At 41.0% G+C, this 27,665-nt stretch overlaps 1 protein-coding gene across 2 annotated transcripts; it reads right to left on the reverse strand.

Moving 5' to 3' along the window:
• Positions 1-1,857: 1,857 nt before the first annotated feature.
• On the reverse strand, positions 1,858-27,365 carry LOC103026240 (GTP-binding protein REM 2). 2 transcript variants are annotated; one of them, XM_007255225.4, is made up of 5 exons: positions 27,086-27,365; positions 25,589-25,890; positions 23,605-23,678; positions 17,910-18,087; positions 1,858-2,824 (listed from the first exon to the last, which is right to left on the reverse strand). In XM_007255225.4, exons 2-5 carry the CDS (start codon positions 25,887-25,889, stop codon positions 2,529-2,531), a joined length of 849 nt encoding a protein of 282 aa, XP_007255287.1. In that variant the 5' UTR covers position 25,890; positions 27,086-27,365; the 3' UTR covers positions 1,858-2,528. The 2 variants fall into 2 exon arrangements, with proteins under 2 accessions (XP_007255287.1, XP_007255286.1); XM_007255224.4 differs by lacking the exon at positions 27,086-27,365 and adding an exon at positions 26,124-26,224.
• Between the last annotated feature and the right edge of the window lie 300 nt (positions 27,366-27,665).

Here is a 27,665-nt window from a genome sequence, read left to right on the forward strand (position 1 = left end):
GACCGTTACTGGTGGCCTAACCTTCATGTTGATGTTCAGAGGTTCGTTAAATCCTGCTCTGTTTGTGCTCAATGCAAGGTTCCCAGATTGTTACCTGCAGGAAAACTCCAGCCTCTTCCAATACCCCAACGACCATGGACACATCTCTCTGTGGATTTTGTCACTGACCTCCCAGCTTCTGATGGTAACACAACAATATTAGTGGTGGTGGATCGGTTCTCTAAAGGATGTTGTCTGATCCCTCTCACAGGCCTACCTACTGCTCACCAGACTGCTGAGGCCCTTTTCCAGAATGTATTCCGCAGATATGGATTGCCAGAGGATATCGTCTCTGACAGGGGTTCTCAATTCACCTCCCAGATCTGGACTGCCTTCATGGAGAGACTTGGGGTGAACGTGAGTCTAACCTCTGGCCATCATCCAGAATCAAATGGGCAAGTAGAGAGGTTAAACCAGGAAATTGGTCGATACCTGCGTAGTCATTGTGCTGACCGTCAGGGGGACTGGTGTAGGTTCCTTCCTTGGGCAGAATATGCCCAAAACTCCCTGATTCATTCATCTTCAGGCCTCACCCCTTTCCAATGTTTCTTAGGGTACCAGCCACCCTTATTTCCCTGGACCCCTGCCTGTGAGAGTGTCCCAGCTGTGGAGGAGTGGTTTCGCCGGAGTGGAGAGGTCTGGGAGTCTGCTCATGTCCAACTTGAGAGGGCTATCAGGCGACAGAAGAACCAGGCTGATCGCCACCGCAGGGAGGCCCCGAACTACAGGCCGGGGGAGAGAGTCTGGCTATCCACCAAAAACATGAACCTGGGCCTTCAGTGTAAAAAACTGTCTCCTCGCTTCATTGGTCCTTTTAAGATCATTCGCAGAATCACTCCGGTAACGTACAAACTACAATTGCCTCCGCAATATCGGATGTCCCCATCTTTTCATGTCTCTCTCCTCAGGCCTGTCGTCCCGGGTCCTCTACAAGATGCTGTCCCCTGTGATTCACCACCTCCGGCTCTCACCTTAGATGGAGAACCTGCTTATGCCGTGAGGGCTCTCCTGGATTCCCGCAGGAGAAGGGGACAGCTCCAGTACTTGGTTGATTGGGAGGGTTATGGGCCAGAGGAGCGTTCTTGGGTCCCTGCCGAGGACGTCCTTGATCCTCTTCTCAAAGCAGACTTCCATCAACGTCGACCTGATCGCCCCAGGCCTAGAAGGCGTGGCCGTCCTCCCAGTCGGACTTGTGCTGCCTCTGGAGAGGCTTCTGGGAGGGGGGCTTCTGTAATGTCTCACATTCCTTCCACCAATCAGCCTGTCCCCACGACTCCCTCTTCAGTGACAATTCAACGCTCCGCCTCTCCTGAGTACTGACACCTGGATCTCGTTCCCTCCTCGTTAGCTCCGCCTATATAAACCTCACTCCTGTTCAGCTCCCTGCGCAGCATTGCACCCTCCATGTGCCTTTGCTCTGCCAAAAATCTTGACAATTCTAGCTCTGTTAAGCCCTGTTGTGTTTTTGTCCAGTTTATAGTTTGGTAGTCTGTTTTCTTGTTACTGCTAGCTTCCTAGCTTTCTTTAGTTTGAGTGATATGTTTTGTTGAATCCCATTGACTGATTTGTGTTTCCTTGTGCCTTCAGAATTGTACTCTCCTGATTAAAACCCGCTAAAGTGTCTTCCAGTGTCATCTGTGCTCATTGTTCACAGTTAAATTATTATGTTAATGTTTCATCATTAGTATTAAAAAATCTAAATTATGTGTATTTTGTGTTTATACATTTAGTTAAAGATGACACATTTATTTAAACACTTTAGATTCTTCATAAAGCTTAAAGAGAGCTACTCTTAGTACAAAAATGAAAACAAAATGGTTTGATTTTTAAATACATTTAATTTACCTCTCAGTAATGGAGGATGAAGCCTTGGGGCTGGATTTAGTACATGTAAAAATCTTGCACATACATATTCAGTGGTACAGTTAGAGTCATGATACTGCAGTGTGAAAAGTTCATAGAAAGAGTCTGAGGAAACTACTTTCCTCTGGTCAAATATTACTCTGCAGCCCTAATTCATTTATATTACACAAAGGCATTGGTGTGCCAAAATGACTAAAAGTAACTAGCTTCCTCAAACCATTTGAGTGAACTTGTGTCTTTCTTTTTTTAATCCTGGAGCATGCACAATACAGTTGTTCAGTCTGTCAAAGTGCTACATTTTTGCATGTACTAAATGCTATGCTTTGCCCTTAGCTGTGATGGTACATGACAGAACCAATGGTGACGTATGTACAGGAGTAGTGTACAGTGGTAAACACTCGCTACAGCTTTACAATGCTATCACAAACATTCTAGATGTAGTCATGAAACTATATTTGTTTGTCGTTTTCATAGTTTTCTTTATGTTCATTGTTTCTGTAATATTTTACGAATTCTCCCACATTTCTCTGAAAATCTTCCACAACAGTCCTTTTCCTTTTTAGTTCAATAAACTGATAAACCATTACCTATATATCTACGTCTCCATCTCCCTTCATTCTCTGTGATCACAGTGCACCGAGATCGTGACAGGAACGAGATTTCTGCCTGAAGAACTTTCCACTCTCACGCTCCTTCTCGCGCGGGTAGCGTGGCACCAGGCTGGCGAGGAAGCGCTTGGCTCGTGTGGTCATGCTCTCACGCCGACCACCTGCAGCCCCTTCTCCTCCAGCACCCAGGGGACCCACACTCTCACCACGTGCTGCCCGTACTGCCAGCTCCAGAAGCTCTGTGGTGCCGTGGTCTAGAGAGGCAGACAACTCCAGATAAGGAGACTCGTAAAGAGCAGCGCTGGACCGAGCCTCTGAAAAACAAAGACAAAGAACAAGGTGTTGATTATAGATAAGCAGATACACTATATAACTTCTAGCAAGACAGCACTCCATTCTACACAGCCAGGTCAATCAGGGTGTGGATGAAGAACTCTGTCATGACCAGTCCAATCTCTAGACCTGAAACCTATTGAAAACCTCTGGAAGGTAATAAAAAAGGTGGATGATCACAAGCCATCAACTATGGCTGAACTGCTTGAATTCTTGCACCAGGAGTGGCATAAAGTTATCCAAAAGCAGCGTGGAAGACTGGTGGAGAGCATGCCAAAATGCATGAAAGCCATGATTAAAAATCAGGGTTATTTCAATAAATACTTAAAATATTTAAAATATTAAATATTTCTGATCTCTTCCTGAGTTAAAATATTAGTATTTTTATTTGTAAATGATTATGAATAAAATTGTTATTTTTACCATTTAACATTTTCTGCAAATAAATGCTCTAAATTATTTATTTATTTTTTGGAAATTGGGTCAAATGTTGTCAGTAGTTAAAACAAAAATGTTAATTTTACTCAAACATGTACAAATAAATAGTAAAATCAGAGAAACTAATCATTTTGATTTCTGACTTAATTTTCATAATATGCAACCATAAAAAATAAACATCAGCATCATTGGCTGAAATATGCAATTTCAGTTCTATAAGCTTAACCTTTCTAGAAGCTCACTAATATTTTCAGGTCATATTTAGCAATTGTCTTATTTTCTAGGTGTGTCCATGACTGTAAAACAAAGGAAAACTAATCTTTCAATGTTTATGTTTAAGTTCTGTTTATGTAGTTCACTAGTCACTGCATCATCACTTCTGGCTCTGGGGTGGCTTTCCCAAGGGCGAAAAATAGCAAATAATGAATAAACTAACGCACAAAGTGGGAAAAGATTGAATGTGTGTTTTATCGTAGAGTTTTGCAAAGCAAACTTAATGAACGATTTAAAAAGAAACAACTTCCCAAAACAGAGCTCATCACAAACATTAATTTAACTCTGTCATATATAAAGTATCTATTCTCTATTATGCCAAACAAATGTAGAAATGTGTTATAAGCAGTATCACTACACAGATTCTGAAATTCAACTAACAAACGGATGTACCTGCAGTGTAAAATACTTGTAAACCCATGACCAAATAAATAAACAAAAATGTCCATATTAATGCTACAACCTATTTTAAAAACATTAAACTGCTAATTTCACTGGTACTGTCTACCGTCCTGTATTCCTGCTGTGCTCCAGCTCATCCCAAATCACTTATCGCAGTTAGGTTTAGGTCAGGGGATTGTGGAGGCCCAACACTTTTTTTGCTTACTACGTAATTCCATATGTTTTCGTGTCTTTAATATTAAACTGCAATGTAAAATATGAATTAAACAAAGAAATTAAGAAAAATACTAAATAAGAAGGTGTGTTCATTTTTTTACTGAACAGATATTTGCAGCTCTGGAAAAAACAGCCGTGCTGTTTCACAGTATGGCTGTATATGAAAGATGCATACAGCTCTGGTAAAAGATAAGAAACCATTTAAAAATTATGTGTTTCTTTGATTTTTACCAAACTGAAAACCTCTGGAATATAATCAAGAGGAAGATGGATGATCACAAGCCATCAAACCAAGCTGAACTGTTTGAATTTTTGCACCAGGAGTGGCATGAAGTTATCCAAAAGCAGTGTGTAAGACTGGTGAAGAACATGCCAAGATGCATAAAAACTGTGATTAAAAAACAGGGTTATTTCAACAAATATTGATTTTTGAACTCTTAAAACTTTATGAATATGAACTTGTTTTCTTTGCATTTTTTGAGGTCTCAGAGTTCTGCATCTTTTTTGTTATTTCAGCTTATATAATAAAACAACAATGTTTATTTTACTCAAACATATACCTATAAATAGTCAAATCAGAGAAACTGATTTAGAAACTGAAGTGTTCTCTTAATTTTGTCTGCAGGAACTCATTGAATGCATTAATCGCAGCATTAAGGCCTCTACATTTAAGTGGTAATTTAAAACTGACCAATTAGACTACAAGCTACAGACAAATGATGTCATTATTGTACAATCTAATCTAATCTATTATAATACAATATTGAATGTATTATATTATATATATTATATTTATATATTATATTATATATTATATTACACAGAAATAATAACATTTATTTTTGATTAATGAATGATCAACCTTAAGCATGAGCTAAAGAAGTCTTCAGTGAAACCTAATAGTTTTAATTCTGATGGAGTATAAACTCTAGTGAGTGAGTTTAACTAAATTATTTGTGTATTTATAAACAAGCAGTAACCTGCTTTCGCATTAACAAACGCAGACACGTGAAAAAGGTCTATACATACTAAACTGTGCCAACTCAAAATGTACATTAGTTACATTACATTACATTACATTACATTTGGCAGACGCTTTTGTCCAAAGCGACTTACAATAGTCAAGTACAATGTAAAATAAGTTTCAAGGTAAAACATCTTTGGATAGGGATAAAAGGAGGACAAGGGGAGTAATAGGATAGAGGAGTGAAGGAGAGGAAGAAGGAAATGAGGTTAGAAGTAGTTAGTGTGTTAGAGGTGTTAGGAGAGTAAGTGCTCTTTGAAGAGCTCTGTCTTCAGGAGTCTCTTAAAGATAGCGAGAGATTCTCCTGATCTGGTAGTGGAAGGTAGTTTGTTCCACCATTGGGGAACTCTGTATGAGAACAGTCTGGATTGCTTTGTGTGAGTTTTTGGCAAAGCGAGGCGACGTTCACTGGAGGAGCGCAGCGGCCGGGAGGTAGCGTAAGCCTTCAGGAGCGAGTGCAGGTAGGAAGGAGCCTGTTCTGTCATCACCTTGTAGGCGATTGTAAGAGCTTTGAATTTGATGCGAGCATCAACTGGTAGCCAATGGAGCTCAATGAGCAGCGGGGTGACATGTGCCCGTTTTGGCTGGTTGAAGACCAGACGTGCTGCTGCGTTCTGGATCATCTGGAGTGGTTTTACTACACAGGCCGGGAGGCCAGTTAGCAGGGCATTGCAGTAGTCGAGGCGTGAGATGACGACCGCTAAATGTACTGCAGTCTTTAGTATGTGTTCCTAAGTTATTCGTTTTTTTCATCTATAGGTTAGAAATTCCTATCCTCAGACTCTTAAACAGGGGTTTCTCTGGTGTTTGATGGGATTGATTGATGGGATTGATTTGGATCTCCTTGTTTCTTCACGACTTTGGCACAGAAACGGTGGTGGTCGTCTTGAAGCTTGTTGGCACGACCGCAGTGCTCAGAGAAATGTTAAAAAATGTGTCTTGGTTCTCTCTCACAAATCAACAGTGATGTAAGTTACATCAGTTACAGTTACATCACTGTTGATTTGTGAGAGAGAACCAAGAAACATTTTTTAACATTTCTCTGAGCACTGCGGTCGTGCCAACAAGCTTCAAGACGACCACCACTGTTCACTCTGCTGACTCTTGACTGTACTGCAAAGTACAGCTTAAACCACATCATCAAGTTCGCTGATGACACAACTGTAGTTGGCCTCATCAGCAAGAACGACGAGTCAGCATACAGAGAGGAGGTGCAGTGGCTGCCGGACTGGTGCAGAACCAATAACCTACCAAAGAGATAATTGTTCACTTCAGGAGAGTTCCAGGTGTCCACCACCCGCTGAACATCAACGGTTCTGCTGTGGAAATTGTGAAAAACAACAAGTTCCTCTGTGTTCACATTGCAGAGAACCTCACCTGGTCTCTCAACACCAGCACCATAACCAAGAAAGCCCAGCAGCGCCTCTACTTCCTGAGGAAAGCACATCTTCCATCTCCCATCCTCACCGTGTTCTACAGAGAGACTGTAGAAAGCATCTTGAGCACCATCATTACCATCTGGTTTGGGAACTGCAACACTTCAGACCGCAAGACCCTACAGCGGATAGTGAGGACAGCTGAAAAGATCATCAGAGTCTCTCTCCCCTCCATCACCGAGATCTACACCACACACTGCATCCGCAAAGCCACCAACATTGTGGACGACCCCACCCACCCCTCACAACGACTCTTCACTCTGATGCCGTCCGGCAGAAGATACTGAAGCATCTGAGCCTCCACTACTAGACTCTGCAAAAGCTTTATCCACCAACAGTGGCGTGCACAGACATTTTGGGGGGCAAGTGCTCAGGGGGGAAAAAGGGCACTTTTTAGCGCATGTGGAACACTTCATTATAAAAAAACCTTATCTATCATTGATTTGGGCTAGAGCAGCTAGTTTATCTGGTGACCAGTCGGCTAAAGATGCTTGTTAGTTTGGTGCTGTATGTCAGCCCTGAGGCTCCACCCATACCCTCTCAGCAGCGCTCGACGTCGCCAGAGTTCTGATCACCGGCCCACCCTTCCAGCTGATCATCATCAGCTGGGGTATTTAAGTGACTCAAGCTTCAAACCCAGTGCGAAGTCTTAGTTGCCATATCGTTTCTAAGTTCTGAGCGTTTCTATAGATATATGTTTAATCGTTACTGACCTCTGCCTATTCCTCGACCCCGATTCTGATTTCCTCTTATATTCCTGTTTGCCGGTACACTGACCTCTGCCTGTATTTGGATTTGTTTGTTGTGGTAATAAACTGTCTGCACTTGCATCCAGCCTCCCTCCTCCTTGGGGTAACAGCAAGACTTCGCCCCATGGATGCAGCAGACACCACCACACAGGGAGCTGCGGCAATCCTGCCGGCCCAGCTTGTAACGGCCGTTACAGAGCAGGGAAAGTTGTTGGGTGAGCACCATCAGACTTTGCAACACCTGGGCGGCTCCATGGCGGAGATCAGAGCAGCCCTTGAAAATCTCACTTCCGCTGTCGCCACCCTGGGTGCCTCCACTGCTGCCGACACGTCACAAGCTCCCGCCTCCTCGCAAGCGGCTCCTATCTCCATGGCAACCCCGAACGCTCTAGTTCCTCGAGCTGGTTGCCGTCTAGATCTGCCTACTAAGTATGATGGTAAGGCGAGTGATTGCCGGGGTTTTTTACTGCAGTGCTCACTGTACTTTACTCACCAGCCCGCTGGCTATATTAGTGATGTGGAGAAGATCGCCACTGTTATATCTTTACTGAAAGGTAAAGCATTAGAATGGGCTACTGCTGTATGGGAGCAAGCAGGCACTGCTACGCAGTCTTATGAACGTTTTGAGTCATTGTTTCGTTCTGTCTTTGATAATCCCCCTGACGGAAAAGAAGGGGGTGAGAAACTATTAAAAATCAGACAAGGGGGAAGAACCGCTGCGGAATACGCTCTGGAATTCCGCACAGTGGCGGCAGCAAGTGGATGGAACGATTCAGCGCTTGTCTCAGTTTTTCGGAGAGGACTAAGGGAGGAGGTACAAAAAGAACTGGCTTGCCGGGATGATGATCATGCAACTTGGTACAACCCGTTTATCCAACCAAGAGCGAGCCAGGCGTCGCGTCATGGGTCTTTGTCTATATTGTGGAACTGCAGGGCATCTGATCAGAGACTGTGTGTCTCGCCCCAAGAGAGAACTAACCTGTGACGCTACTCCTTCCTGCTGCGGGGTAAGTGTTCCACCACACACACTCTCTTTGAAACCCTTCACGGTGCCTATTACAGTTCACTGCCTGGTGTCTTCCTCTTCCACAGCCCTTCTCGACTCGGGAGCAGCCGGGAACTTTATTGATGAAGACTACGCACAAGAATTAAAACTGCAACTCTTCCCACTTAAACATCCCCTAAATGTCCAAGCCATTGATTCCCAGCCAGTAGGACACGGCAAAATAACCCACATTACAGAGCCTGTCCTTATTACAGTTGGAGCCATCCACCAAGAATTTGCGCGTCTATTAGTCACTGTTTCCCCTGTGCATAAAGTAATATTAGGGCTTCCCTGGTTGGAGAAGCACAACCCTGCCATCTCCTGGCGAGATCATGAACTTGCGACCTGGTCTACTGAATGTCTAGAGGAGTGCCTGAGGCTCACTGCTGCATCCACCACAGTGGAGAGCCCAGTCATAGCAAGCATTCCCCAAGTTCCAAGAGTGTACAGCGACCTGGCAGAAGTTTTTAGCAAAAAAAAGGCCACTCAATTACCCCCTCATCGGAGTTATGATTGTGCCATAGACCTAAAAGTAGGAGCTCCTCTTCCCAAAGCCAAGGTGTATTCACTTTCTCGTCCTGAAACAGCAGCCATGGAGGAATATATAAATGAGGCACTTAGACAAGGGTTTATCCGCCCCTCTACATCCCCTGCATCCTCTGGGTTCTTTTTTGTGCAGAAGAAGGATGGAGGATTACGACCCTGCATCGACTATCGTCAGTTGAACTCAGCTCTGGTTAAGTACTCCTATCCTCTCCCTCTGGTCCCAGCCACCTTAGAACAGATACGTGGAGCTCGCATTTTTACCAAGTTGGATTTGAGAAGTGCCTATAATCTCATACGAATCCGAGAGGGTGATGAATGGAAAACTGCGTTCAGCACCACCACTGGGCACTTTGAATATTTAGTTATGCCATACGGCCTATCTGTCTCTCCTTCTGTGTTTCAGGCTATGGTTAATGATGTACTTAGAGACATGATTGGACATTTTGTCATTATTTTTATTGATGATATTTTGATCTATTCCAGAACCGAGGTGGAGCACGTGCAGCATGTGCGCAAGGTTCTTAAAAGACTCTTGCAGATGCAACTCTACGTCAAGGCAGAGAAATGCCTTTTTCACCAATCCTCTGTGTCATTTCTAGGTTATGTACTGAGTGAGGAGGGTATCAAAATGGATTCAGCCAAGGTGGAGGCTGTTCTGTCATGGCCTACACCTCGTACTGTGAAGGAACTACAGAGGTTCCTGGGGTTTGCTAATTTTTACCGGCGATTCATTCGTGGATTCAGCGCTGTGGCAGCTCCTCTTACCTCAGCTCTAAAAGGAGGTGGTAAGAGAATCACATGGGATGAACACACGGAACACGCGTTCCAGACTTTAAAGGATCGCTTCACTTCTGCACCCATACTCAGACACCCAGATCCAGAGATACAATTTCTGGTGGAGGTGGATGCATCTGAAGTTGGAGTTGGAGCGGTCTTATCCCAACGCCAAGGTATGCCCCCTAAACTGTACCCATGTGCATTCTTTTCCAGGAAGTTGTCCGAAGCCGAGAAGAATTATGACATAGGCAACAGGGAACTACTTGCTGTCAAACTGGCACTAGAGGAATGGAGACACTGGCTGGAGGGAGCCAAGATGCCTTTCGTGGTTTTCATGGACCACAAGAATCTGGAGTATATCCGCACGGCCAAGAGATTGAATCCAAGACAAGCTAGGTGGGCTCTGTTTTTTACACGATTTGACTTTCACATCACCTATAGACCAGGTTCCAAAAATGTCAAAGCAGACTCACTGTCTAGACTATTTTGTGACACTGACAATCCCCGTCTTCCTGAACCTATTTTGTCTGAGTGTGTTGTTGTAGCTCCAATCGAGTGGCAGATCGATGCAGACATCAGGACAGAACTGAACAACACTCCACCACCAACATCCTGCCCTCCTGACAAACTCTATGTGCCGGAACATCTTAGACATGATCTGTTGGTCTGGGCTCACACCTCTTTCGGCTCGGGACATCCAGGTATTCAACGCACTCTCCAGCTGTTGTCCACCAAGTACTGGTGGCCCTCTATGAGTAAAACTGTGGAAAGATATATCAAATCCTGCACTACCTGCACCATCACCAAAACACCTAGAAGGCCCCCTGCTGGTAAGCTTGTCCCTTTGCCTATTCCCTCCAGACCATGGTCACACTTGTCAATGGATTTTATCACAGATTTACCTGTATCTGAGGGTTTTACTACTATTCTTGTAGTTGTGGACCGTTTCTCTAAATCCTGCAGATTCATCCCTTTCCCTAAGTTACCCAGTGCCTTCCAGGTAGCAGAAACCCTGTTTTCTCATGTATTTCGTTATTTTGGCATACCAGAGGACATAGTATCTGACAGGGGACCACAATTCACATCCAGGGTATGGAGAGCCTTCATGGACCGTTTAGGGGTCACTGTTAGTTTGTCGTCAGGTCATCATCCGGAGTCCAATGGGCAGACGGAACGAATGAATCAGGAACTGGGTCGATTCCTAAGATGCTACTGTCATGATCGACCTATGCAATGGGCACAATTCCTTCCATGGGCTGAATACGCTCAAAACTCCTTGCGGAACTCCTCCACTGGATTATCCCCATTTCAGTGTGTTCTAGGATTTCAACCCCCCTTGTACCCCTGGCATCTTGGACGGGACGAGGCGCCGGCAGTGGAGGTATGGGAGAGTGCTCATGTGCGACTGGACCAGGCCCAAACACGCTCCAAGACCCAGGCTGATCGTCATCGAGGCTCCACTCCTGAGTACCAGCCTGGGGACAGGGTCTGGTTGTCAACACGAAACTTGAATCTTCGTCTTCCTTGTCGAAAGTTAAGTCCCCGCTATGTTGGACCTTTTAAAATTGATAAGAGGATCAATGATGTCACATACAGGTTGCTATTACCTGCTCAGTATAGAATCTCACCCTCTTTTCATGTCTCTCTTCTCAGGCCGGTGATTCCTGGTCCACTAGCGGAGACGGTCCCTGTTGGTGATCCACCTGAACCCCTGGAGGTTGCGGGTGGTTCGGCCTATGCTGTCCGCACCTTGTTGGATTCCCGTCGTCGTGGGGGCCGTCTTCAATATCTGGTGGACTGGGAGGGGTTTGGTCCTGAGGACCGGTGCTGGGGACATCTTGGATCCTGCGTTGATATCCAGCTTTCATTCTCGTCGTCCTGATCGTCCTGCGCCGCGTCCTCGGGGTCGTCCCCCAGGCCGGCGGCGTCCTGCTGCTGTGGCAGCTCCTGGGGTGGGGGGTACTGTCAGCCCTGAGGCTCCACCCATACCCTCTCAGCAGCGCTCGACGTCGCCAGAGTTCTGATCACCGGCCCACCCTTCCAGCTGATCATCATCAGCTGGGGTATTTAAGTGACTCAAGCTTCAAACCCAGTGCGAAGTCTTAGTTGCCATATCGTTTCTAAGTTCTGAGCGTTTCTATAGATATATGTTTAATCGTTACTGACCTCTGCCTATTCCTCGACCCCGATTCTGATTTCCTCTTATATTCCTGTTTGCCGGTACACTGACCTCTGCCTGTATTTGGATTTGTTTGTTGTGGTAATAAACTGTCTGCACTTGCATCCAGCCTCCCTCCTCCTTGGGGTAACACTGTATAAGACATTTTACTGCACAACCAAATTATTTCACGTTGGGCTTAGAGGGCAAGCGGTACGATTTTACTTGATGTGTATGTTACCTGGCTGGTGGGACACGGGGGAGAAGAAGCCTATCTGTTGCCATGCGTGCTGTGCTGAAGACTCGCTGAACTGAACTGCTGCTGCAGAGCATCTAGTGTGCCTTGTGCACGACCGCGCGGGGTCATGTGACAGAGGAAGAGAGAGGTCGGGTGTGTGCGAGCTGATTTCAGGGCATTCTGTTTTCACTCGTTTTTAATCGCTCAGGTTTTCAAAAGATCATTTCAAACCGGCCTCAGTAAAATCTTAATAATAAAAATATTTAAAAAAAAAAAAAAAAAAAAAAAACGAAGTTTCAAAAGGGCACTTTGGTTGATGGGCAGAGTTGGTGGTGCTTTAGCACCACCTGATGTCTATGTCTGCATGCCTCTGTCCACCAGGCAGTCAGACTTCTCAACACACAGAGACGGCGCTGAACACTCACACAGAACTGAACAGATCCCCCACACCACACTTCACACACACACAAAGACTGTTCTGAACCCACCCATCACTCTAAACACACACACACTCACAGCACACAGACACCGAAATATCTCTATCCCTATCAGCAATGTTTGCTGCTTCATTCTATAAAACTATAAAATCTCTACCTCTCCTGTCTCGTCTGTTGTTTTTATTGTAGTGTTATAGTTTTATGTTGCACTATCGTTACCCTTTTGCAAATTACGTTTGTCTGTTTTATTGTTGTTCTATGTTAAACTGTGTACCTCTACTCAGATGTAATGACAATAAAAGCCTCTTGATTTAACTTGACCTGAAAAAATAGAAAGGTAAATTTACTTAAACTGTGTTTGATGTTTTTACATTTTTTTAAGCCCTAGAGTGGCAGCTCTGTCAGCTCATCAGAAGTAAACAGACCATATGTTTAAATCCCAGCAAGGATTAGTCTCTCCACTGTCAAAAGCATTCCAGCCTGCTGACATCAAACAACAGGGGGAACTCTAACATACAGATCATTAAGTGGCACCATCACTGTATAACATTTATTTGACAAAACAAGTAATATAACAAAGGCAAGGTTATGTCAAATTAAATAAATTATTAATAATGTGAATATTATTACCTCAACTTGCCAAATAAATCGTCTGTCATTCAACAATTATAAAAAACATATTTTTTTGCCCTGACTAATAGGCAACCCACACTCATGCCCAATACATTGTACCTTCATTTCTAGCTCTAAATATTTTTAATATATTATACCTTTATAACCAATGATTTGTGCTACCAGCAATGTAGTTTCTTGTTTTAAAAAGAAAGCCGTGTAGTTGCTTGCTTTAAACTGAAAGCTCTTACTGATTGTCTCATCTATTCAGTAATCACCTTCAAATCGACTGACACTGCTGTCATGTGTGCCAGTTACTGATTTTTCATTCTGTTCCTTCTGCTGCACTTTCTCGAGCAATCCAGGGTGGAAAGAGAGCAATAAGAATAATGGGGGAGGACAAGAGCAGGAAAAAATGTACGGGCACAAGCAAGACAAGCACGGTGAGGAGTTTGGACCAGGCAAGACAATAGCATAGTTCAAATCTTGCTGGTTTTTTTTTAACCAGATTAACTGAAAATGACTTTTACAAAAAACAAAAGCATTCAAGATTATGAGAAAAGGTTTGTATTTTTTAGACTATTCACTAAATACATTTGAGGTGCAACAATGTATTTATTGTAATGCAAATTAAAGACCAAGGTTCTTTCATAATTATAATGTTTGAATGGGTTTAATGGTATAACTAATGGAGAATTATGTATTTATGTGAAAAGGTTACTAACCAAGTTGCATTAATGAATCAAGATGCAACAGACCATCTAATAAGGTCACAAACAAAGAGTAACAGCTATGATTTAACAAATGGGAAAAAAAAAACAAAATGCAGCCTGCAATTTTGCTCTCAATTGTTTTATTCCAGGCTAGTTATTTAGCAAATCCATTTTATTACCAATGAACTAAGCATCCCTGTGCATATTTGTTGATATATGTTGATCTATGTCGAATCCACAATCATGTACGTGATTGCAGCATCGATTCAAAAGCAATTTCTCACTGGGAATGAGGCATTAGTGAGAGTATTGGCAGTTCCTGCAGACTGCATTCAAATAGAGTCTACAATTGAGTGAAACACAAAACAGAGACATGGTGGTATATATAGACAACGGAGAAGCAGAAAGAAGGAGGGAGATAGAGAAGAGAGAAAATCAGCCAACTCATTATCGTGGTTGAGGGTGGGTCACAGAGGCATGGTTTTCAGTTATGCTTTCCCCCTCTCTCTTTCTCTCTCTCTCTCTCTCTCTCTAACTCTCTCTCTCTCTCTCTCTTGCCCCCTCTGTGTCTGACTCACTCTCACCTTGCCCTGTAAACATTACACACAGAGTGTAGTATAACAGATTCCAGTGCCTCTCTAGAAAAAAGACCTCATTATAGAACTTCACCCACATCTCCACACACACACACATCTTTCTAAAGGCGACAAAGAGACAAGAGAGAAAAAGAGAGACTGAAAGGAAGCTGTCTGTGTCAAGCTGATAGTATAGTGGGAACAGATTAAGGTTTATCACAAAATTGTATTTTTTTCTAATTGGCCCCAATTAAAAGCTCATCCAGTAATTATCGTGCAATTTGTCCCTGATGGCTGATACAAAAACAAGTGGAACACTTCAATCTTTCTAGCTTTAAAAACTTTCTGGAGGGTTCTAAAGAAGCTCAAGTCCAAAGGAAGAAATTCACAGGGAGAGAGAAAAAGAGAGAGAGAGAGACAGACAGACAGACAGATAGAAAGAGTGTACTTTATCTTCTATTCAGCGCCTCTGAATGCAATTAACCCCAAATGCCATGTGACGCCACAGGCACACAAAAACACTTTCACACACACTCACACAGAGAGATTACACAACAGTCACAAACCCACAGGATCTAAAAGTGTGTGCATATCTGTGTGTGCTTGAGCGTGTGTGTGTATACCAGTTTCTTCCAAGTCTTTGTCTTTAAACTCAGATAAAGATGCATGAAAATGCAGCCAGTTTAAGCAATCTAAGATTTGTGTGTGTGTGTGTGTGTGTGTATGTGTGTATATATGTGTGTTTCATTTCAAGCCCATCCTCCTCTCCTCCCACACAGAGTGGATGCTGCTGTTCTCTGCCAGTGTGCATCTACGCTTTCATAAATCTGCCAACATCCCATTCCTCCAGCTGGGACACACATAGGACACACACACACACACACATTGAAATGAAAATGCACACACACACACACACTTATATCCACAAACAACCGCCTGCATACACTCACACAGAGTCTGTCACTGCAGAGAGAGAGAGATTTAAAAAGAGGCAGAGGCAGAGTAGGAGGTTCATTAGGAGCAGAAACTGAGAGAGAGAGAGGGAGAGAAAAACATGGGAAAAGTAGAGACAGGGTGGAAAGAGAGCACTGATTGCTTTCCACTAATGCAAAAAAAAAAAGATTTAGGGTGAAAGAGCAATGCAAGAATTTAAAGGTCAAATTGCACAAAAATCTATACCCAAGCTAACCGCTCACACAACTATGCTCAGACATTTTTAGAATCTGAACTAAGCTCCATCTACACTCAAACAATTTGGCTCTAGGCCACATGTTCCTGCAGTCCATGCCAATTTGAATATGTTTCTGAACCTGCTTTGGAAAATGATACACTGTTGTTTTAGTCATGATCTGATTAGTGCCAACAGATGTAAGCAAAAGCCATAAAGTTAACCCAATTTGGCTTGATTTAAAGGCATACGGGTCTTCAAGCCATGTGCTGTGTGTGTCAAGCCCATGATGAGACCTGTTTTTTTTTTTTTGGCTGAGCTCATCAGTGCCTGTATAAAGACTGAACCCTCTGGGTTTTCTGTATGACATTTTTATTGGCATGAAATAAATAACCAGAACTGAATAACATCATTGGCAGAACATCAGATTTTGCTAGTAATCTTATCAACACGTTTACATGCATTCAGGTAATCAGATAATTGGAAACTCTGAGTCCAGCAGTTATTGAGTTTTTGATTTGCAACCAATAATCTTGTCGAAAATATATTTTTTCACACTCGTCCTATATTTTAATATTTTATTTTGTCAAGCACAGTATTGGTTTTAGTGTCACTACAAAGAAGAGTAATCTGAATAATCAGATAACTTCAAAAACCTGATTATTAACTAATTTTCCAGGGCTTAAAAACACACCCACTCACTTAAGATTTACAGGATTATTAATGTTGACTGTACCTACTATTTGGATATTCCAGGGTCCAATCTTTGTTGCCTGGTCTGGTCATATTTTCAGACTAATTTTCATAAATTTGTATGATATATTATATTGCTGGGTATTTGATGTTTTTGCTGCACTGTGGACACTGACTCTGTGAGCACTAAAACTAAAAAAGCAATCTGCCTCTCCACCAACATTACAGAAACATGCTGTACACTGACTGAGCTTGTGGGCTTGTTGTTTTCTTGTGTCTTGCGATGCACTAAACCAATCTCACGCAGCAATGAGTCTTTGTATTTCCCTGGCTTTGTGTAAAATGTGTGTGCAATGTGGCCTAGCTTTTTGTGTATTTGCACTAATACTGTAATTCAATTTTATTTGTGTATTTGTTCAATTGAATTGTTGTTAATGCGAGAATTCATGTCAGAAACTCTAAGTTAAAAGCAGGGCTGCAGACTATATTCTTTAAAACAGCATTGGGCAACTGAAGGAGATGTCTGGAGAGGAGATTTATGCTAAAGTGGTTTTGAATAACCCAGACCAGGATGTCTCTTACAAACAAATACAATAAAGTCCAGGTCTGGGGGCAGCTCCCTGAAATTTTTGCAACTTGGGATGTCTGCACTTATTTTCAGCCTCAGTCAATTAAAACACAATCTAAGCTGTTGTGTTTAATCTAATAGCTAACTAATTTATCCCCAGCTAGTTAGGCTACAAAGCATTTTGCCTTTCTGTCATTCCAACACCAGTTGCCCCACTTTAATGTTTCAGACAAGTGTCAGTTTTGTGGCGTGTCACAGTTTGCAGCACTGATCTGTCTGATAGTCAGCTTGTGCTACTCCCTGCATTCATGAATACTAATATTTTGAGGCAGAAAGGTTGTATGAAAATGAGGAAGCCAACATATGACCACTGTTAGCTTAGTACTAGCCACATACAGCAAATTCTATATAATACCTTTAGAAAAATAGCATAATTGCTATAATATTGTTAAATAAATACAGGTTTCTTAATGTAAGGCATTAAAAAATTTAGCTTGATAATGTGCATGTTTTCAAGAAATGAACAGCACTATCAGAATAATCTGTATTTGATGGTGTTTGCATTGGTAATTTCGGATAATGTTAGAACATTCAGGCAACACAGGGTTACTAAGCTAAAATGACTGCATTTGATTTATTTTACGAGTGACAGGTTAAACTCGCCAGACACACACTTCTTTATAATGCATATTTAGGTATTGCCATTGCCAGGCACTTATGCTTATGAAAAACTGTATATTCTTATTAAATTCTGTGGAACATGCTACCATTGTTTCACAATTTAACAATAGTGAAACTCTTTATTGTGATATTTAGAATGCATTCAAGGTTCTTCATCATTTGATATCAACTGATCAGCATACTTCTTTAACCAATCACGTTTTGATTGTGTATACAACTACCTCACTTGAGAAAGTAAACATGAATGGGGACAGATCCTTCAACACTCTTAACTATTCACACCAAAGTTATTCAGAAGGGTATTAAACAGAACCTACCTTCTGCAGTGACCTCTCGGGATCGGACCAGGTCGCTTTTGTTGCCCACGAGGATGATGGGCGTTTGTGGCTGGTTTTCCCTGAGGAGGAGGCGGAGCTGAGCTGTGCGGTGGAAACTGCGTCTGTCAGTCACCGAAAACACCAACACGCACACTTCACACATCAGCGTGGACAGATCCTGTCACAGAGTGAGAGCATGAGAAAGGAACAGAGAGAGAGGAAGAGTGGGAGCAATGTGTTACTGTCAGTGTAAATACATGATTCATCTGAAACATACGCATGAACCATGCTGATTTGATAATCGGCTGCTGGTGTTCCAACACGTATGAGAGTAAAAAAATCCCAGTGGATGATCTAAGTCTCTTATAAGCTGTCAGTTGGAGTAATAGATTTTAGTGTGAGTGCTTGAGTTAACATGCAGTTCTGGGTGCTCTTGTGGAAGTGAAAATGTACCAGGCGGTGGGAGCAAATATAGTGAGAGTATCTGATAATGGGTGACTTTCAAGTCACGCACATATTGGAATTGAAGCAGCGCTGACTATGAAATCTCAAAGGCTGTGGAACTCAAAAGTCCTCTTTTGAGCTCTCCATGGTGCTGAACTGCTTACTGTCACAGTGACAAGACTACATAATTAGCAGATGAGTTGAATCAGGTGCTGTACTACAGCAAGAGACATTCATATAAATGATTTGGGACTCTAGCACTGGTGTCTGAAACACCTGTGCTGAAAAATAGATTTTTGTTGACAGCCTGGGAAACATGACTAATATGCTTATGTAAATGATTGTGTGCTCTTTAAAAAGGTTTGAAAGACTCCCCTAAAGACAAACAAATGTTTCAAGAGAGAATATGAACCAAGTCAGTGTTTGCGAATATTTAACTCAATGTGAATTCTGAATTCTGCAAATTCAGCTTGTCTTCCTTATATACAACAAGCAATAACTCTTGCTCAATATGCAAATATGAGTCTCTGTCACTCTGTCACATAATTAGCACCATAGCATGGAAAACAAGAAAGAAGCTGTACTACATTCACCCCTCAAGTATATTAGTATCTGGAGCTGTTGAGTAAATCAGAGTAGTTTGAATGTATGAGTAGATACTGCAAATCAATGTGTAAAAAATGTGTCAGTGTGTGGGTGTTTCTGGGCATTGTCTATAGGTCTCCTTGTGCTGGCTGTCAGGATACGAGGGCAGCAGAATTATGGGTCCAGATACAGTGTGAATTTTTTCATAAAGCATGATGAGTATGACATAAATACAGTGGTATGAAAAAGTTTGGGCACCCCTGATCATTTTCATAATTGCCCTATATAAATCAATGGTTGTTTGGATCAGCAATTTCAGTTAAATATATCATATAGCAGATGAACACAGTGATATTTCAGAAGTGAAATAAATGATTATTCCAGAACGTTGTACTTGTTCCTCTGCATGAAAGCTAGTAGTTTTTGTCTTGTTTAAGTATCCAGCCCCGGGGCAACTTTCACTTTCTCACTGATTCTTGATCATTGTTCTTAAGAATCTGCTGATTCTTAGTGTGAGAAGCAGTAAAGTGTTTGTGTTAGAATGCTGTGTTCTTTTTCCTCCATGCATACCACCCTCCAAATAACTCAATTTTAGATTCATCAGTCCATAGCACCTCATTCCAAAATTAAGCTGGTTTGTCTAAATGTGCTTTAGCTTCAGCATACCTCACGCGACTCTGTTTGTGGCGTGTGCACAGAAAAGGCTTCTTTTGCATTACTCTTCCATACAGCCTCTCCTTGTGTAAAGTGCTCTGAATAGCTGAACGATGCACAGTGACTCCATCTGCAGCAAGATGATGATGTAGGTGTTTGGAGCTGATCTGTGGGTTGACTATGACTGTTCCCACCATCCTTCTCCTCTGATTATCTGAGATTTTTCTTGATCTTCCACTTCAGGTCTTAACTAGAACCGTGTCTGTGGTTCTTCCATTTCCTCACTATGTTCCTCACAGTGGAAACTGACAGCTGGAATCTCTGAGCTTTTTGTATCCTTCCTCTAAACCATGATGTTGAACAATCTTTGTTTTCAGATCATTTGAGAGTTTTGTGTTGAGGCTCCCATGTTGCCGCTCTTCAGAGAAAATGCAAAGAGGAGAAAAACTTGCAGTAGGCTCATTAACCCTTTCTTGTAATTAGATTTACTTGTGTATGTAGGTCAAGGGTCAATAAGCTAACCAAACTAATTTTGTGTTCCAATAATTAGTTCTAAGGTATTCAAATTAATAAAACGTTATTATTATAATTTTGTTTAAAGAATTATTGCACACTTTCTGTAAATCCTATAAACTTTATTTTACTTCTCAAATATCACTGTGTTCATCTGCTATATGATATAATTAACAACCAATGATTTATAAAGGAAAATCATGAAAATTATCAAGAGTGACCAAAATTTTTCATATCACTGCATATACATACTGTATATAGCCTTCAAGTAACGAAGCAATGAAAGCAACTTCAAAATGCTACATGCAAGAATATTTTTCATATCTCTTAAATGAGCAAAATGTATTTTTATGTGAGTTCTGCTGCTTTCTACATTGATGTTACCTAGATTAATGTTATTTGATGGTGTTATCGCTGCAGCACCACATTAAGACCCCATTGGCATGTTATTTTTCTCATGTTGGTTTTCATCTGCTTTCAGTCAGATAAGAAATATGTAACCAATTTTGTCTCAGTCTGCATTCACTAAAACATTATTACCACTCACAGATGGCACTAATAACACTGATTATCTTGTAACATCAGTGCATGTCAAAGTCTGGGATACATTCAGACCATTACTGAACAGTTTGTTCTTGTACTGACATTCAAAAGGGGGTGTAAAGAGCGATGTGATTTTTACAAAGGCTGGGAGGCTGGGTTGCAGTGTTTCTCAGACAGCAGGGCTTTCGTGGTGCTCCTGGTCAGTAGTGATAAGTTCCTACTCACAGTAAATTTTAAATGAAGGACAAATCATAAATGGTGATAGGATGTTGATGACCCGAGGCTCATCAATGCACAAGGTTAATGGTGGCAATCAAGTCTGATCTAAATTGACAGAAGGTCTGCTGTCACACAGAATCTTTCAATGATGGTTATAGTAGGAATCCCTTAAAACACTCAATCACTTTATGCTGATTAAATCCACCCTAACCTAGTCTAATGCCGAACCGACACAGAACAGAGCTTTGTGTCAGGAGAGGAATGGAAAATGGTTACATTAAAATGAGTGTTTTTTTTTTTTTTGTGGGTGGCTTGGAAAGTGTATGCTGTTTACCAGTGTGATGTCTAGGAATAACAAGTAAAATCTATGGGAGGCTTACATTGCAACTTACAGGATCTGCTGTTATTTCCAGATAACACAAGACACCTTTATAGATCATGTAGAGTTTGCTATTAGGTGAGTGGTCATATACAGCTTTGGAACAATCAAGAGAACACTTTAGCATCAAAGTTGTTGATGATTATATACAGCTCTGGAAAAGATTAGGAGAACACTAAGAGACCAGTTTCTGAATCAGTTTCTCTGATTTATAGCTATATGCTTGAATAAATTGAGTTTTATTATTTTACTTAACATTTCTCCAAAATTACAAATAAAAATATTGTCATTTAGACACTGAAATAACAAAAAAGATGCAGAGCTTTCAGAGCTCAAATATTGCAAAGAAAACAAGTTCATATTCATAATGTTTTAAGACTTCAGAATCATTATTTGGTGGAATAACTCTGGTTTTTAATCACAGTTTTCATGCATCTTGGCATTTTCTCCTCCACCAGTCTTACAAACTGCTTTTGGATAACCACTCTTATTGCAAAAATCCAAGGAGTTCAGCTTGGTTTGATGGCTTGTGATCATCCATCTTCCTCTTGATTATATTCCAGAGGTTTTTAATTTGGTGAAATCAAAGACAATCATCATGTTTAGGTGGTCTTTTTCCAGAGCTGTATTTTGGCCACATACGCTTCTGCAGAAAAGTAGTAGCGTCAGTATTGTTTTTTTTTTAAAGTTACAATCTGCATAAAGTAATACAACATTGGCCAGTCATTGCACCTTGCCCTTTTTGTACTTCATCTTCATGGGGTGTTAATAAATTTTTTCATTATTCTTCCTTTCAAAAATGCTCTATATTGCCTGCAGAGTAAGGCCATTAGAGGCCCACAGAGTCACAGACTCTCCCTGAGAACTCTCACCTTCATTAGCGTAGCAACCCCCTGAGGAGAACAGCCCAATCACTAGCTACTTCCAACATATCCACAGCAATTACCTAGCCCTAATAGGCACAAAGCACATTGGCACACTGGACACAGGACTGTTGAGTCAGACAGCAGACTTTACATCTGTAGTCAGCAACCTCTTCTACAACAAATATCACCTACTTCACAATGAAAAAAAGTCAGAGCAAAGCTTACAACTACATGAAATATTTGTAGAAAAATGTGCACCAGAGAAAAATGATCTAAACTGCACTACGTAACGGGAAGGAAAACTCTTACGACACATTTAGAATACTGTAGTATTTCTCTAACAAAATCACACACTTCTTTCACTTTCAGTGACGGTTCTGTATCTCTTAGCTTGTCCAAAAATGCATATGAAAAGCATGCCCTTTATTGGTGGCTTAAAGCACAAATTACACTTCCTGACTCTAGGGGAATGCCAGGAACAAAAATACTACATTTTATATTATTCTATTTTAAATGTTGCAATTTGAATCACTCAGTATTAGATCTATGTAATACATATGCATTGTTAGCTGCCATTTTTTACTGAAATGTCAGTTACTTAAGTTTAATTTAGTATATATAAGAGTTTATTTCCTTTATATACTAGTCTTAAACTCTGCTCCAGGTTAAAAAGACAGATTCTTTACTCAAGTGTGTTTTGTTTATGAATGATTTAATTACTTTGGTGTTTCCCAAACCAGATGTCGTAGTGATATGAAGCACTCTTTGGTTTATGTGCACAACTCTTCTTTAAATCTACTTTTCTTGTTCTTTTTGAAATACTATAGGTCTCTGAGTATGTATGCTGCACATAAAACTCTTCCTCAACCTCCACTGTCTGCAGTAGCTACTAGCTAGTAAAAGAAAATCCTCAGAAAAACAAGTTGATCAGAGAGATGTAAGATGTCAAAGTCAGTTTTACTGAGACCTTAAATAAACATTAGGGATGCACAACTCGACAGAACACCGGTCAAAGTAGGCACCGCTTGCGTCATATTTTATGATATAAGAGCGGACTCTAGGGCTTCACTGTGATGAAACAGCCCAAGCACCAAATCTCCAAGTCTGAGGTAAGAGTTTAGTAGCGTTACTTTAGCTGAAAGAAACGTTATCAATGCCGCGGAGAGGAGGGGGGGATAATCCATGGCCATGGGGAGGGGGGGTACTTTTTTTTTCACAAAAAAAATGGCTCACAGGGCATTTATTCATTGTAGAGACCACAACTAGACATTTTAAAATGAATAAAAAACGATGGAATACGACCTTTAACAACAATATAAGTACTATTGTTTCTTAAGATACTTCTACAACTGGCATGTGGCTGTTCTAAAACTTTAAGTTCATATGGTGTAGAAAAATATTTAAAACATATATTTTAAGTATACATTTAACATCTAACAGGATATGTACTCCTATTCATACTCACATGTTGACAGAGGTTTAAAAGTCTCACCTGTCTCCAGTTATCAAATATAAAGATGGTGCTCTCCTCGTCATCCACGGTGACATTTCGAACATAACCCTCTCCTACAAGAAGCAGACACACACATAAACAGCCGTGACCTGAGAGAGTGAAAGGCTCTCGAGGGAGTGCTGTGTTTTTTTTTCTTCCTCTGCTTAGGGCTTGTGTAACAGCAGTAAGCTCCCTGAAGAGCACAGACCACCACAGCCTGCAGAAAAACAATTAAAAAAATTACATTTGACTGAACACTGTTGTCAGCTACACCACCATAAGGTCATGCTTCTCCATTAGGCAAGGCAGATCTGTAGTGAGAATGTTCATAACGAGGATATTTGTCTTGTAATTTGACATTTGCTGATAGGTTGGCATTTCCCTGAGACATAATATAGTGGGGTCTGCTTTTCTTCTCCGCGTAAATAAGCCGCTGTGTCTATTTATGTTAGGGTCCAAATGATACATCAATTGGTCTATAAAATTGACATAAGCAGTGTACTGAGAACACTTTAGTCCACAGTGCACAGATTTCAGGAAAACAGTATATAGATGATATACCATCTGTGAGTGGCCATATCATCTCACCAGATGGTTTACTGGTGAACTGAAAAGCTTCAAAAATTATGTGTTTTTATATATAGTAGGTGCCAGATGGACGAAACATTCTATTTTTAAAGTTGTGTGAGCATTTAACATTCCTCGTCTTACTGGGTCACATGTATAGATGATGGTGACCAGCAGGAACCGGCAAGAACAGTCTGTATAAAATCACATCCCCACTTTATGCAGGAGGCCCCACACACATATCTCACAGGTCAGTGCAGCTTACCTAAGGTTCTGTGAAACATGATACTAGTTCCTGTTCTATGATTTTTGGCATGTTAGTGTGATACAGCCTCACAATTTAAACTGTGCTGATACTGCAAAATAAAATCAGCTAGTTTTAGTGAACAAACATGCTGAACTGTTTAATTTAGTTACTTATTTTCTATAGCCAATTAGAATCATAGAGAGTTTAAAATCTTGTGATTTGTTGCTTTTAGTCTTTTGACAACTCTAGTCAGACACTGCCAGTCAATATAATTACAAACCACGGCTCTTTCCACGGTGGGTGGTAATGCCTTCTATTAAGTATTAATTGATTCAGAGTAGATAAATCTGACACAACTTCACTGTATAACAAGGTGCTTGGTATTAAAAATTAAACTCACTTGAATGAATATCTGCCGTTTTTACTGAAGATACAAATTAGTACAAGCGTAGTACTTTGTATCTTTAACAAAAAAACACAATTCTGACAAATTACTGGAACATGTGACACTGTGGCTCAAAGAATGTTCAGTTCAGTCTTACTCACAAGATACCACCTCACAACTTATACAGGTGTGGATGTTGTACAAGTACAAAAAGGTCAAAATAGATCGTTTTAAACATGAATAAAAACCCATAAATAAAAACATATAGCTGAATTAAGCATTATCAGTTTGAGACAATGCAGATGTCTGTGTGTTTAATATAGACAGTTAGCTAACCAGTGTTTAAGAACTTAAATGAGGAAAGAAAAAAGGAAAAAGAACAGTACTGTTTAGTTGTGAGAAATAAATAAGAAAAATATAATATGTAAAACACTGAGTTTTGTTGGGCCATTATGTGTTCTAATTATAAAAAGGTGGGCCATGAGGTGAAAAGGTTGAGGACCCCTGACATAGAAGATCATGCCACAGCCATGTCAGTGTCACAGATGTGCTCGAAAGGGCCCAGCCTTCTTAATAATATCTGGTCAACAGCAGACCTGGGTTCTGAAACTGACCTATGTGACCTAATTAACCTGGTAAAAAGCTGTGCAGCAAATGGATTATGCCTGGAAATTGTACCTTAGTCCAAACTGCTTAGTGAATTAAAATAAAAAAGTAAACATTTACCACAAACTTGAAAATTAATAAAGTAGATGAACAACTGAAGTTAATAACTAAATAAGTACCATCAGAATCCACGGAGGCAGTCCTGTCTATCTCCCCTGCGAGGGCAATAGCAAGTGACGTTTTGCCCACCCCATTCTGGCCAAGCAGTGCGATCCTCAGGGGGCCGCCCTGCCTCTCCTCTGTGTCTGCATTGATGACCTCATCCTGTGCAGGGATGAAGCTTATTGGAGGTGGGGAAGTTCCACCAAGTCCAGGTGTCCAGTCACAGTCATCATTGACAGCTTCTTCTCTTCTGAGCTGATGTTTGAATGGAACAGGGGTGCTTCCTCTACGAAGTGGCGGGGCACTGGACAAAGTCATGCTGCATGCACAAATTAAAAGATCGAATTAGCGACTTGAGACCAGTATAAGGTTTCAGTAGTGATGGTTCATGTTGGTCACCTGTTGCTCAGTTAGAATGTAAGACAGGAAAACACATCCTCACTCCACCAACACACAGACTCTGTTTTATTAACTTTTGCACATTCACACAAAATTATTTTTTAAATGTTCAGTGTTATTAATGTTATTCTGTTAAGTAGTTTATTTATATACCTCATAATTTGAGTCACAGCATGGATGGAGAGAGATTATTTACACTTCATGAAGCAACCAGACTTAGTCACTGTTACCTAACAGGCTGAAAACTGAACATTTTGAGAGAGAAAGAGAGAGAGAGGCAGAGAGAGAGACGCAGAGAGAGAGAGAGAGAAAGAGAGAGAGAGAGAGAGAGAGAGAGAGAGAGAGAGAGAGAATGAGAGAGAGAGTTTAAAGCTTTGTAAACTGGGCTGTATAATAGTTTAACATTAATTTTTATCAGAATAGAAAAGGTTTAAGAAACCTATTTCTGATATTTCAAAATACATTATTTACAGCATTTGTCACTGACAGACGTTCAATACAGGAAATATTACAGAACATATAATTAACAAACTCATTTTCAGAGGTTAGTCAATACAGACATCCCTTGTTGGAGTTATGGGCAGATTTTCAGTGGCTTTTATACTGTTCATATTGATATTGTAATTATATTGTATAGACCAAAATTAGGAAACATATTGTGATATAACTGTGGCCATTATTATCTAGCCCTAATTTGTACAGACCGGTCTCTAATCTTTGCTTCATTCTATATAAATACATTCAGTTCTGGTAATCAGCAGCTTTTCAGGTATCAGCCTCTAATCAGTAAAACAGTAACTTAAAACAGTAAAAACACACACACAGTCTCTTCACCCAGAATATTAATAAAGCTAGTTAAAGGTCATTCTCGGAGTCTGGGGTCTTTACTGTTCTCAACATGTAGTTATTGTTTGTTTCAGAGCTGTAAGTTATATTGTGCATTTTCTCTAGTTTATCTTTTCGAGCGTCTGTCGACCTGTTCAGTCTGATCTCTGCGCTAATAAACAGCTAGTCTGAGGAGTTACAGAGAGCGTCATCACAATCACAGTACACTTATAGTCCTGCTTTAATCCTGCAGTGTGTGTGAGTTTATTTCAGTGTTTTAGAGCTCCTACCTCTCTCTCGCCCATCAGAGGTCTCTCTCTCTTTCTCTCTCTCTCCGCGGTTCGTCCGTTACTCCGCTCTGAGCTGCTGCTCAGTAACGATGCCTCGCGCTCCTCCTCCTCCCGCGCTCCCACTCAGAGGTGCGCGCGACTCTTCCCTCTCTCTCTCTCTCTCTCTCTCTCTCTCTCTCTCTCTCTCTCTCTCCTTTCTCTTTTTCTCTCTCTGTCTCTGTATGTATATATACAGCTCTGAAAAAAAGTCATCGCACCAAGCTGAACTGGATTTTTTGTGGCATAAAGACTGGTGGAGGAGAACATGCCAAGATGCATGAAAATTGTGATTAAAAACAGGGTTATTCCACCAATTATTGATTGCTGAACTCTTAAAACTTTATGAATATAAACTTGTTTTCCTTCCATTATTTCAGCTCTGAAAGCTCTACAATTTTTTGTTATTACAGCCATTTCTCATTTTCTGCAAATAAATGCTCTAAATGACAATACTTTTATTTGGAATTTGGGAGAAATGATGAGAAACGTTTATAGAATAAAACAACAATGTTCATTTTACTTGTTCATTTTAAAATCAGAA

Source organism: Astyanax mexicanus, chromosome 1, assembly GCF_023375975.1.
Source record: "Astyanax mexicanus isolate ESR-SI-001 chromosome 1, AstMex3_surface, whole genome shotgun sequence".
Lineage (NCBI taxonomy): Eukaryota > Metazoa > Chordata > Actinopteri > Characiformes > Acestrorhamphidae > Astyanax > Astyanax mexicanus.

Bases quoted from the DNA above. Each gene is read 5' to 3' on its own strand.
- LOC103026240 (XM_007255224.4), bottom strand. The intron at 23,679-25,588 runs GTACTTATTTAG...TGCTTCTTGTAG, and splicing joins TGCCTCCGTGGATTCTGATG to GAGAGGGTTATGTTCGAAAT. The intron at 18,088-23,604 runs GTGAGACTTTTA...ACTCTGTGACAG, and splicing joins TATTTGATAACTGGAGACAG to GATCTGTCCACGCTGATGTG.